General features: G+C 34.6%; 1 protein-coding gene across 1 annotated transcript in view; it reads right to left on the bottom strand.

Annotated features, from left to right (window-relative positions):
* LOC145292917 (apoptosis inhibitor 5-like) overlaps positions 1–10,830 on the bottom strand; it is a 52,275-nt gene extending 41,445 nt beyond the window's left edge. Inside the window, exon 1 of the mRNA XM_080139079.1 lies at positions 10,622–10,830. Within this exon, the coding sequence (XP_079995205.1) occupies positions 10,622–10,687 (66 nt within the window). The 5' untranslated portion in view covers positions 10,688–10,830. The remainder of the gene's footprint in view (positions 1–10,621) is intronic.
* Between the last annotated feature and the right edge of the window lie 3,429 nt (positions 10,831–14,259).

The raw sequence follows: 14,259 nt of genomic DNA, 5'->3' as shown, positions 1-14,259 counted from the left end.
ATCAGAGCACATTCCATTAAAACATTTGTAAAACAGGCAAAAGGATGCAACATTGCAGTAATGGGACAGGGGATGGAGTTTAGTTAACAAAGTGAGACCTATCAGATTGAAGACTTTTTTTTGGGACCCTATCTAACAGGGAGAGACTAGTGATAGATGCACCAGCCCAGATGTGGCAATAATACTCCATGCATGAGGGAATGGTGGCTTTGAAGAGGTACAGGATACTCTCAGGTGTGAGTAGTCTTCTAGCACAATAGAGGGAGCTCACCTTCTTTGCAGCAGCCTTTGCAATGTCCTCAGTGTATTTGCTCTAGTTCATATTGCCTGTGAATGTTAGGCCAAGAAGTTTGAAGGAAGAATTCTCAGGTAGGGTTTTATTTGTCATGGATATTGGTGGTCGGGGAGGCTTTTTGTAAATGTGCAAGTAAAGTCTTACTAGCATTCAATGTTACCATCCATTTACGGCCCCATTCCACTACAGTCTAGGGGTCATTTTTTAAGAATCCTACCATTGTCCTAGATTTGTATACATTTGCTCTTCCCTCGTGCATATTATAGAATATTGCATCATCAGCAAAGACACGCATCTCGAACACAATGTTTCTTCAGTTCTTCTCAACAATTCAGTTTAATAATACTTATGTTTCTTTTCATAAGTTCTTCTCTTCCTTAGGTTGTTGTCTTCTAAACACAGTTTTCTATTTATCACATGTCTTCTTATTTAAATCTGTTACATTCTATGCTTTTTAGGGTAGTGAAAGGACATTATCAGAGATACATTCACAAAATGGACTAAATATTCTTTCTCAAAATTTTGGAAACAATGTATCAAAAATGAAAAAAATAAAAAAGATCATACTGTTTCTTTTCAGTAAGAGCATATAAAGTTAAATGTTAAAATAATACATAACGAATAATTTTTTGTGAAATTAATCTTTCGATAATTTGTTATGGAAGTGCGGGGAGATGACAAGAGTTAACACATGACTGCAACATCCCATCATGCATCTACAAGTTCAGAAGTTTTCATACGTTAAAAAAAAAAATAAATAAATAAAAATTTGTTATGTTGTACATATCCATGGTGGAAAGAAAATATTGTACGTGCAAAATCATGGAAATTGGTTAAGTGACTTTATTTTTATAAAGAAAACCATTTTTAATTCAAATTTTCCCCAATATCTCCGCTCCCATATTAAGAATGTTTTTCTTTATTTAAACCTAACAAGTTAGAATTATTTGAAGTTATCTCCCTACTTCCTCCAGAACATTTTCAAGATAGTATTGAGAGATTGTCTTTTATTTAGCCAGAAAATTTGACTTATTTAAAAATAAAACTACTAGATTAATTTACTCGATTTTTGGTGTATGATTTTCTTTCCATCACAATTATGTACATGATACAGATTTTCCTTTACTTTTGTTTTTAATGTAGAGGGACTTCTGGAGAAATACTGATAAGTCCTCCGCACCAGGACAAAATGTGCAACAGGTTGCTCTCCCACCACTTCATTTTCAAAATGCAATGAACATTTTTTCATATTTGAATTATTCAAACCACTCTTCTCATCTTGATTTTATTCTCACTACGTTTCTTTCCAACCTTCTTCAGGTTATCTTGTAAAAATCAAGGCATCTTTCTGTTGAACTTTGGGATTCTGCATGGAAGCCTTTATTTAATCGGCTGGAGTAGTATGCTCTTGTTTCATCAGCCATGACTAGATAGAAGTCCCAAGTAGTTCGTAATTGTATTTTGAGTGTTGCCCACACTGAGGATTCAACTTTCAAACTCCAGAAGAATGTAACTTTACAACCGAATTTAACCAAGTGCTTTATCCACTATGCCATGAACTGCTGAACAGTGTGCAGATAAAACAACCTAATAGTGCAAAGCTGGCATTGAGGGATATATTCCCACACGGAAATATTATAGCAAGCTCCGTTCACCCCCATGGTTCACTACAGATTGTGCAGCTACCATTGCATAAAGACAGCATGCATTCTACCGGTTCATACGTCATAAGTCAAATACAAATAGGCAAAAATTTATAGATGCTAGAAATCATTGTAAGAGAGAAATAACCACAACAAAAAGATGGCATTCTGAACTAACCAGGAAATGCCTAGAATAAAAAGATAAGAACTCATGATTTTTGGAAAATTCCTCCACTGTCCAACAACAGGATTGCATGCATGGTAACCAAGGAGGTAGAACTGCTTGTCCGGCAATTTGCTGCCAACTCCACCTTAGAGCAAACAAATGACTCCCTCCCAAATTTCCCCATGCAGACTGAAGCCACACTTGATGATCTGAAAATCACCCTTTCTTATGTCTGTAACATCAAAAACCTAGACACCTCCAAGGCGTGTGGGCCTGATCTCATCCCTGCCATACTAATTAAATAATGCTCAGCTGAGCTAGCTTCTAAACTCTACAACAAATGTCTTGCTTAATCTTGTTTCCCCTATAGCTGGAAAATGGTCTCTGTGGTACCAGTGTACAAGAATTATGGTGAAAGGACTGACCCTCTCAATTATTGCCCTATCAGCCTCCTCACCCTCTTCACTAAAATCTTTAGGATCTTAATTAATCAAGCACTAGTCCATCACCTCACAAAAGCTCATCTTCTCTCTGATAAACAGTATGGATTTAGGCAATATCGTTCTGCTGCAGATATTTTAATAGCCATCTCTGACCGCATATAAAATGCACTGGATAAGGCAGGCAAAGCCAGGGCTGCAGCTCTTGATATATCCAACGCCTTTGACAAAGTCTGGCACAAAGAGCTGCTAATGAAAATTAAATTGTACGGTATTACTAGACGTATACTAATAGGACCATCCAGGTTGTTATCAATGGGCGTACATCCAAACATCATAACATTAATCCTTGAACCACTATTATTCCTGATATTCATTAACGACACGAGATACGATGATCTATTAAGTGTCAGAAAAAAGAATGGAATGGGGAACATTATCGTTTAGCTATGGCATCTGGCAGCTTATGATAGTTGTACAAGAAGCAGCAAAGGCAGCATCCAGTTGACTACGATATGGTTGTCTTCAAGTCTAATGTAAACAAGTTTTTGATGAGCCATTCCATATAAGTCTGGACTAACGGACGCACAGACGCCACTGAAAACATAGGTTCCTCTCCGATAAATCGGGGGATCAAAAAATGTAAGCACGAATCCAATGTTCAGATACTTTTTTCTTCTTCCTGTCGCAATAAATAAATAAGGATTTAAGCAGGTATCTCTGTCCTCTTCACTGCAGAAAGATGTAACACAAGACCCAAAATGTGGATTAAAAAGCAGTAAAGCAGTAGAAATGTCTCAAGTGATTAGCAATAAACTAATCCCTTATCAAAGGGAGAAAGTAAAACCTGGAAGAGTGGACCTTCTAGAACAGTACAGGACCATGGATTAGATCCTTCAATTTCTTGGAATACTCTGTTCTATCCATTAACATTTCCATATTGCCTTTTTCTGCTGGTAGTATTATGATATTGTCACTGTGTAGTATTATGATATTGTCACTGTGTAGTATTATGATATTGTCACTGTGTAGTATTATGATATTGTCACTGTGTAGTATTATGATATTGTCACTGTGTAGTATTATGATATTGTCACTGTGTAGTATTATGATATTGTCACTGTGTAGTATTATGATATTGTCACTGTGTAGTATTATGATATTGTCACTGTGTAGTATTATGATATTGTCACTGTGTAGTATTATGATATTGTCACTGTGTAGTATTATGATATTGTCACTGTGTAGTATTATGATATTGTCACTGTGTAGTATTATGATATTGTCACTGTGTAGTGACTTGATAACCAATATTATTTCTTTGTTTGAGAAATTAGATTTTCGAGGCAATTAATTCTCAAGTGCTTGTCTCACTTTCCACCCTTAGTTTATCTCTTTGTGCCTTGGATATAGTTATGGTTGCCTCGTCTATCGCAGCTATCATGTTTAAGGGAGAGACTGAAAAACTGGATGTCCTAAGTTCGAATCCAGTTTGTTTCACAACAATCATGTTCACTTAAAATGTTGCCAACTTTCACGTGGTCCCTCCTGTAATAAGTACCCGATGTCTTTCTAGAAAGAATTCTGACCAGAAAAATATCAAAGAAACCAATGCCAACAATAGAATTTTCACATTCATATAGCATGATGATCATGTCTGAGTATGAAATCAACTTGATGGGTGTGATAAAATTGAGACATTTGCTGAAAATCGAGTGTGACAGAAAAATCACCAAGTTTAACAAGACACACCTGAAGAAGGTTGATGTTACATTGATTGAAAGATTGTAAAAATAAACTCAAGATAAAAATAATGCAACTCAAATTATCAATACTAGATACACGTGCAAAATTAATGCCAATGTTCAAAATGTATAAACATTTTTAGCTCTCCCTTTACTTAAAAATTAAAAAATCAGGAAATTAACCAATTTTAATGAAATTTTTTTAGTATTTATCAAATGATCACAGAATATAATTTTTATTTGAATCTTAGTGGAAATGTATTATTTTGTTTAAACAAAAAACAGCTTCACTAAAGTTATGGTTTTTATTAGTAAAAAATAAATGAATTTATTTTTGCTTTTTTATGAAAATAAAGCATTGTAAATCTATATATCTATAAAAGTGAAATTGTGTGTGTGTGTGTGTGTGTGTACATTTCCCTACCAAACTACTCTGTCAATTTTCAGTCTACAGATTTGACATAAGGGGTATTGAGATTTGGGAAAATCTTCTTAATCAGTTTTTTGCCAGAAATTTAGCTGTCAAAGTTCAATGATTTGGCCTTTGAAAACTCTACCAAACTCCTCCACCAATTTTGGGTCTAAACACTTGAAATTTTAGATGTAGGTTACTTGGACATGGATCAAACTTTTTAATTTGATTTGAGCCCAAAACAATAATGTTAAGGGGTCAAAATTAAAAAAAAAAAATTTGACCTCGGTGGTGTCTACCAAATTACTCAGCCAATTTTTGGTCTAAACATTTGAGATTTTACAAGTGCATTCAGATATAGGTCAAGCTTTTAAATCGGTTTTTGACTGAAAATTTAGCTGCCAAAGGGTCAAAGTTCAAAAGATTTGCGGTGTATAGCAAACTATTAAGGCAATTTTTGGTCTAAACATTTGAAATTTTACATGTAAAGGGTATTCAGACATGCAACAAGTTTTTTTTAATCAGTTTTAGGGTGAAAATTTGGTTGCCAAGAGGTCAAAGTTGAAAGAGTTGACCTTTGCAGATTCTATCAAGTTCCTCCACCAATTTTGGGTCTATACACTTGAAATTTTAGATGTAGGTTACCTGGACAGAAATCAAACTTTTTAATATATATATACATATGCACATAAAGTTATGAACAGTATATCGGGCCCAAGCAAAACCTGGCTGAACTGTTAGTTGTAACAAAAACAAAAGGAAAAATTAATTTCTTTCACGAATATTATAAAAAAAAAGCCCCTAACGTCTGTAATGACGAATTCAATATAACTTTAAGAAAAATTAATTTCTCGAACTATCAGAATTATCATTAAATTAAGCATTGTTTACTATTTTCACACAAAAAAAACATGATCATTGCAAAAAATATTTCCTGTTTCTTTAGATTGCATTTTTAGCGTAATTTTTATATGTAAGATTCTTATATTTTCCTTGCCAGAATGAATGCGTTATCTTCAGCGTAACAATTTTCATACACTGCTGATCAAAAATTTACGACCACTTAAAAATCTTTAAAAAGAAAAACCTTTTTTTTTAAGACAGATTTTAAACTCTCCTTTAAAAATAGGTTGGTGCAAAAAACAATATCGTTTTCTCACCTGTTACTTTTATGTCTGATTTCTGAATTAATTCATTGAGATATATATATATTTTTATTTACACAGGCATCACCACATTATCAAGGCCAAGAGGCCACTCAAGGATAAGGGTTAAAGAGTGTACAGTAGAAATTGGAAAATATAATAATCATTAGTAATGAAAATTCGGTAAATTTGTTAACTTATATGGAACGGCTCATCAAGAACTTATTTACGTTAGACTTGAAGACAACCATATTGTAGTCAGCCGGAAAGCAGGAAAACGGAAGACAATTCCACAGTCATGCAGTTCTAAGAAAGAAGCTTTGTTCATGGAATCTACGTTTAGGTTTAGGCACAGATAAAGAGTGGGGGAAATTATTGATAGTGTTTACAGCTAGACGAGTGTTTCTTGTGAAAGTTTGGCGAGGGGGGACCATAGACTGAAGCTCAGTCAAACACTTTCCATGAAAATAACGATACATCAGAAACAAGCTCGCAACATCTCTTCTGTGAGCTAGAGGTTGCAGGGAAGAGAAAAGGACATCTACGAGGCTACAAAGTCTATTTTGAACTCTATCAAGGCAGGACAAGTTATTTCTAGCAGCTCCTGCCCATATGTAGCAACAGTATTCCATCCTTGGACGTACCTGGCTCTTATATAGATAGAGAATTGCATCAGCAGTGAGATATCTACTGGATCGATAGAAAGATCCCACCATTTTTCCAGCAGCCCTGGCAACAGATTTGATGTATGTGTTCCATTTAAGATCAGGAGTAATTGTCAACCCCAGAAGCTTGTCAAAACTATAGGTCTCCTGAAAACGAGAGCCATTCATTTCAAATAGCCATGTTACACGTCACATAGAAGCGCATTTTTCGCTCTATCGAATCGTGTTATTCGTTGACGTTCTCAATCTTCTCATTCATTTTTTTGCAGCCTTTTCAATAGCATGGACAAAATTCAAATTCGCACAATTTTCTTGTTCCAGCAAACTAGGCCGAAAAGCTGCCGAGACAGCTTGTGATATCAATGATGTGTTTTGCCCAGGAACCACTAACAAACGTGTGGCACAACGGTGGTTCAAGAAATTTCGCAACGGTGACAAGAGCCTCGTTGGATGAAGATGGTCGTGACTGGCCGACTGCAGTTGATAACGAACATTTGAAAACCTTAATTGAAGCTGATCCTTGCAAAACCACACGAAACGTTGCTGTTGAACTCGAGGTCGACCACTCAACAGTCATTCGCCATTTAAAGCAAATAGGGAAGTAAAAAAACGTTGGATAAATGGGTGCTGCATGAATTTAATGTAATTAAAAAAAAAAATCATAATTTTGAGGTGTCTTTGCTTCTTCTGCACAACAAAAAACAACCCATTTCTCAAGCGGATTGTGACGTGTGATGAGAAGTGGATCCTCTACGACAACCAGCGACGTTTGGCACAGTGGTTGGATGCCAGAAAAGCTCCACAACACTTCCCAAAGCCGAAATTGCACCAAAAAAAGGCTATGGTGATTGTTTGGTGGTCTGCAGCCAGTCTCATCTATCACAGCTTTTTGAATCAGGGCAAAACGATTCTGGCGGAGAAGTACTGTCAACAAATTGATAAAATACACCGGAAGCTCCAACGTATGTGCCTGGCATTGGTCAATACGAAGGGACCAATTCTCCTCCATGACAACACTCGCTCGCATGTTGCTCAACGGACCCTGCAGAAGCTGAACAAATCGGGTTATGAAACTGCCTCATCCATCATATTCACCGGACCTCTCGCTCACCGATTATCATGTTTTCAATCATCTTGACAACTTCCTATGCGAAAAATGTTTCAAAAGCCGAGATGATGTCAAATCGGCCTTCAATGACTTCACTGCTTCCAGAACTCCGCATTACTATTCTAATGAGATAAATAAACTTGTTTCTCATTGGCAAAAATGTGTCGATTCTAATGGTTATTTTTTCGATTAATAAAGTTTATTATGAAAGGATTTATGATCTTTTGAAGTTGAACGTCAAAAAACGACATTATTTTTGCACCAACCTAATATAGACCAGTAATAGTAATAATTACTCTTAAGTAAATTGGTTTTGAAATTTATTCCTATTCTTAAGAATTCAGGTGACTGAAATAGGACTTAAGATTATATTGCATTTCATTCCTTGCCAAAATAATCACATGTGGTTGAAAATCATTGAAAAACATAAATAAAAAATAAAACTTATCAAAATAACTAATCTCAGAACGTATATACCAGTCACTGGACAAAGCAGGAGAGGGTAGAGAAGTAGCTCTAGATATATCTAAGGCTTTTGACAGGGTATGGCATGAGGGTCTTCAAGAAAATCAGATCATACGGCATCACTGGAAGAATGCATAACATAATTAGATCCTTCTTAGATAAGAGAAAAATTCAGGTTGTCCTTGACGGTCGTACATCTAAACAATATGATATGTAGGAGTGCCTCAGGAGTCTATCCTTGGACCTCTGTTATTCCTAATATTCAGAAATGATCTCCCTGACAAAATTGTCCGTGAGATGGGTATGTATGTTGACGACACCACACTCTATAACAGACACAACAAGAAAAAAAATGAACACATATCTAAAGAAATGGCAGAAACACTAGAGGAAGGCCTCCAAGCCGTAGTAGAATGGGGACAAAAACGGATGGTCACCTTCAATGCTGCCAAGACTAAACTTGTTTCCTTCAATAATTACAAGAAACCCTCCCTAGTGCCAATAGCAATGGCCAAAGACTCTTTATCTGAAAGTACATCTTTTAAACTCTTCAGCCTAACGTTCACAGGAAACATGAGTTGGAACAATTACATTGAGAATATTGCCAGGACCGTTGCGAAGAAGGTGGGTTCTCTCTACTGTGCTAGAAAGCTATTAACACCTGAAAGTATCCTATACCTCTATAAGGCCACCATTCGCCCATGTATGGCGTATTGTTGTCATATTTGGGCTGGTGCAAGGTTCAAAAGAGAGTCGCCACTCCTGAACTGTCAGCTAAACTTCAGCCTCTGTCACATCGACGAAATGTTGCATCCTTCTGCCTGTTCTACAAGTACTTTAACGGTGAATGCTCTGACAAACTGCAAGCGCTTGTGCCCCCTCGACGTAAATACCCCCCACAAACCCAACAAGCAGCTAAGTTCCACCCCTTCACAGTAGAGATCCATAGAGGCAGCGTTGCAGCAAGAGAGCCTTCTACTCCAGTAGTTTCTTCCTCAGAACGGCTAGACTTTGGAATTCCCTTCCGAGTCCCTGCTTCCCCGACTGTACTGACATGCAGAAGTTCAAGTGCAACGTGAACCAACATCTTGCTGCCCAACTTCCTACACAGTACCCCTGATGCTTATGTCCCTGATAGTAGCCCCCTACAACAAAGTGGCAATGTGCCTTGTTTGGGGTGAAAATGTAATAAAAAAAAAAAAAAAAAAAAAAAAAAATGTCGAAATAGACGCCGATATTCGTTCGATAAAATCCCAACGTCAACAAATGAAAGGTGAGAAATCACACAAAATGAAATCCGGGTTCTTAAAATGGATACTGATTTATTCATATTTTATTTTAGGTACTTCTGTAGTTTATGGACCATGCTGAAATAATGACGTTATGATTTAGAAAATCGGTCTTAAAAAAACATAGGAAGGAGCCTTCGTTAACTATTCTGTACTTTTACCTAACAATATCACAAAAAGATATCGTAAAAACTGTATTCAACTTTAAAATCCTAAAATAATATCACGATCCCGAATTTAAAAGTGAAATCCGGGTTCCTGAAACAGAGACTTATTTACACTGTACGTTTTCATTATTATTGGCTTTGTTCATGTTCTGTATATCTGTTTACTTCCGTTTTCTGCAGACATTATCATCATCTGTAAATTGTTGCTTGTTTTTGTCGCATTTTCAAGTTAAATTAAAATTATACGATATCTTTTTATTAAATTGTGAAGTGAAAGTACAGAATAGTTACAATACAACTTCTTCTCCCCATGTTAAGAATAGCTTTCTAAATTATAACATTATTTCAGCACAGTATCAAAAGTGTACAAATACCCTTTTATTTAAGGGTATGAGATATTTGGGATAGAATTGAGATAAACACGTCGATCGTTATTTTCTGTACACGTGAAATGCAGGCATCTACAAAAATAAATAAATTGCCCACGTGACTAAAACATAAAAATAACAATACAATTACATTTTGAAGCGACATGTTTCAAACCAAATTACAAATCTAAGTATTTTAGTAAAAATAAATAAAATGCAATGTAAATAAATCGTTTTTTTTTTTGTATTTTTAACTTTTGTTAAAAAATTTAGTTTTTACACACACACACACACACACACACACACACACACTCAACACGCCGAAGACGACACGTGAAAACTTAAATTAAAAAGTTTTCTTTTTTTTTTTTTAATTTTCCACTTTTTAATTATTATTTTTTTTTTTTAAATATATATTTTAAAATGTAAAAATCTAAATTTTCTTTTTGGAAATGAAAAACACGAAATATATAAATTATTGATTGTATGTTTTCCCTCTCTTTTTAAACCCCAAAACATAATAATTACAAAGAGAGAATTAAAACGATTAATAAAATAAAAATATTCACATATTAAATTTGTAAAATGCTTATGAAAATTAATACCTTTTTCCATAAAAAATAATCTTTTGGCGGTGGACATTTCTAAAATTAAAAATAAATCAAATAGAAACAAAAACTATAAAAATGAATTACAGAAAAATATATACTTACATCGGACTTATTAGTAGCGTCCTGTAGTATTCCAAAATCTTTATACAACTGTTCAACAGTCACCATTTTTCTTCTCTTTTATCGAATTTATTTTTTAAAAGTTTAAATTATTATTTTCAATTCATAAAAAGCGTCCAGAAAGAAGATTGAAGTGAAGGAAGCGCTCTTTGCTGAAATAGAATAGATTTCAAATAAAGCAATATACCGGAAGTGCAGGCTCACAGTAACACCGAACTAATTGTTATTAATGTTGTTCAAAAACCACAATTTACTCTACATAATTCGAACCGGATAAAATCGTATTAAAATTATCATTAAAAACAAGAATTATTTAAAATATTTTAGGTATCTATTTGTTTTAATTCTGTGAAAAATGAAGCCTTACACTTATTGACTGCGAATCTACTAATATAGAAATTCGAGGTTACTTCCGCTCTATCTTCAAAGCACGTGCTTCAACTATCTTAAACTAACCACACTTCTATTCAAAAATTAACTGATTTCACTGTACAATGTTTTTAGTTCTAGAACACGTGCAAAAAAAGAATGAGCCAGTGACTATTCAAAAGATCAGTTTGAATTGGTTGCCACAAAGCCGTTGCAGTCGCGTCGTTCCTAAGGCAACGTTACGTCCACTTGTTTGTTTACTCTCGAAATCGTTAGTTTTCGCCAAAAAGGGGGTTGTATTACTGTACACATAGATTCGAAAAAGTTGTCAAAAAACAAATATATAACAAATAATGAATATATGTCAACCTATGTCACGGTAACATATATTGAGCGTCTGAGCGAGTTTTTAACAGTATTTTATCCGTTTTTTTATTTATAACATCTTTTCCCAAACTTACCGTGTTAAAGAGAGAATCAGACGCCATCTTGAATGTTCCAATACATTGGTAAACACTGTATGGTTTTCGAGCTGAATAAACATGTTACATTGAATAAAAACACGAAAAATATATCCAGTTTGGTAGAAAAGTAACTTATCTTGCCTTTGATAACATTTATTTGTTATATATTTGTTTTTTGACAACTTTTTCGAACTATGTGTACACACCCCGCCGAGTCAGTCTCGGAAATAGGTAAAACAGTTTACGATTTAAAAGCTGCTAAGCAAATTATAAAAACAGCTGACGATACATGGAAAGGGTTAGATTAGGATTTTAAAAAATTCCATTATAAAAAAAAATGGGTATTTTTTTACGACATGGGGCCCACACCTTCCCATGTTAAGAACGGCTTGGTTGGGAGTGTTTATTCCGAAAGCTTTTCTTAACATGGGGAGGTTGGGTGTGTTTATACTAAAAAAAAAAAAAAAAAAAAAGGTACTTATGCAGAATATGGACCGTGCTATTTAAAAAAAATTTTTTTAGATAGGATTTTCAAGTTTACGGTAGCTTTTGTTTATTAAATTGTTATGTGAAATTATAGAACGCTCCTTCCCCAAGTTAAGAATAGGTTTCTTAATAATAACATCATTCATCAGTACTGTCCGTATTCTGCATAAGTATCAAAACATTAAAGTAAAAAAAAAACAAAAACAAGGTAAATTTTTACTTACTTTCTACCTTTACAATCATCTTTAAAATAAAGACTTTCGAATATGCTGAACATGAATATCGCATTTAAATTTTCACAGTTTTCTGGATATTAAGCAATGTTATTCCTTATGTTTTGACTGGTGGCCATTTTTGTACACGCAAACGTGCGCTAATTTATGATGTTCGTTTTCAGCATACTCAAAAATCTATAAAAGTCGTCATTTTAAAGGTGATTGTTAAAGTGGAAAGTAAATAAAAAGTTACCAAAGCAAAAGACGTTTTATGTAAAAGGAAAATAATTTTCAAACTGTAAACTGATTCGGCCATTTTCAGCACTGGCTTTGGATTCTCTATCAATATTAAAACTGCATAAGAACTGAAATCCTCTAGGTGTTAATTCCTTACTAGTACCGAACATTTGACCATGATTTAGACACTCTCAAGGGAATTGTGTAAAAAAAGACACAAGTGAATCCATACTGCATTTGATAGGAGTCCACAAACTGAGTTCCTACTTATTTGCCTACCCACAAGGGCAAAATTAAACACATTTTTCATTTTCTTTTTATGGGAAAAATCCAGCTTTCTAAAAAGAGTCACTCTTGATTGGAACAAGAATAAAAATTGCCATAATCTAGAAGGATCTCTCAGCAAACCTGAACGAGAATTACGCCCCCCCCCTCAATTTTAACCAGTATTCTGCAGTTGGTATTTTGTTACGACGTAACCCAGCACAGTATAAACACCCCAACCTCCCCATGTTAAGAACAGGTTTAGGAATAAACACCCCCAAACTTGAAAACTATACTACACTCTAAAACATACTATAAAAATCAGATCCGCCGATTTTTCTTATACTGACTGAAGACAGAATGGACTAAGTGCAACATCAGAACAGATACTACACTTTCTTCCTTGAAAGACAATGGAAATTGAATTAGTTGTGAGCTTTCAAGTATTTAATCCACTATTTGCCATGTTTAATTAAACTTTCTATCATTACAGCAAGGGTAGATATTGTGACAGGCATGTGTGGAAGCGCTCAAGAATTGTGTGTAAGTGTCTTAGTCGGGCCCACCTACAGCGAAAATAAGTTTGTCCACGGGCTACAAAAAGATGATACCAGAGTCGTTCAGCAAGTAACTGCCTAGGTTGCTCTGGTAGTGTGTTTGGTCATATTGATGGAATTGTTTGCATTGTGTTGGGTTGTGAATCTGGTTATATAAGCTTTTGCGCACATAAATTAAACAGTTGAGCTCAGCTCAGTATGCTGTAAACAATAAGATTGATTCCGTCCTCGTGACGTTAAACTCGTGCTCACCCATCATTTAATTCTCTATGTCGAAATGGATTTTTACCCTTATCAGATTTCTTTGTTGAAGCAAGCAATTGAATTCTGATCGTTTTAATTTCATTTAAAAGAACATTACTTCACCAGCCTGGATGACTTTCTTGTTAAATTTTATGTTTTTAAGTATTTCTGAAAAGAACTGGTCTATCCAATCTAGAATTTTAACTATTTCCACTTCATCTCATAAAGATCATTTATTACTTCAGTCACAGGAAGAGACTCTCATTTAAGGAGAAACTTTCCGGGTTTTCTTTTTCCATTTATTTTTCAATTTATGAGGAAATAAATTTTGTATAAAATTTATTCTCTACCTTGATATTCTTTGTTTTCGTTGTTCAACTCATTTTACATTTTTTAATTTTTATTTTGAGTTTGCAGGGCTAACACTGATACCCACAGTCCTGCAACAAGGTAGTTGACTCCTGTCTTTGAGGCGTTCCTACCAGGGAATGCAGACTACATCTCGTTCAGGGAATTATAGATAACTGGAAGAAGATGATGGAATTTTATTAGGGAGGCAGAATCAATTTTGTAAAGTCAAGAACAGGTTTCATATGGATTATTTCTTGAACCATTGCTGAAATTTTAAATGGTAAAAATACAGTCATTAGAAAGCATACAATGCAAATATATTTTTTAATTTTAGTCTTAAATTTTTTTACTGATAGATGCCTTCATGCAAGAAAATAGGCATTATTTAATTTTTTAAAGTCTTTTTTTTTTCTTCTTAAATCTTTAGCGATTAG

The sequence above is a fragment of the Euprymna scolopes genome, chromosome 14 (assembly GCF_053919585.1).
Source record: "Euprymna scolopes isolate OS-2025 chromosome 14, ASM5391958v1, whole genome shotgun sequence".
In the NCBI taxonomy this organism is placed as follows: domain Eukaryota; kingdom Metazoa; phylum Mollusca; class Cephalopoda; order Sepiida; family Sepiolidae; genus Euprymna; species Euprymna scolopes.
Note: the sequence above shows the minus strand (reverse complement) of the source record. Positions and strands in the feature narration are given on the sequence as shown.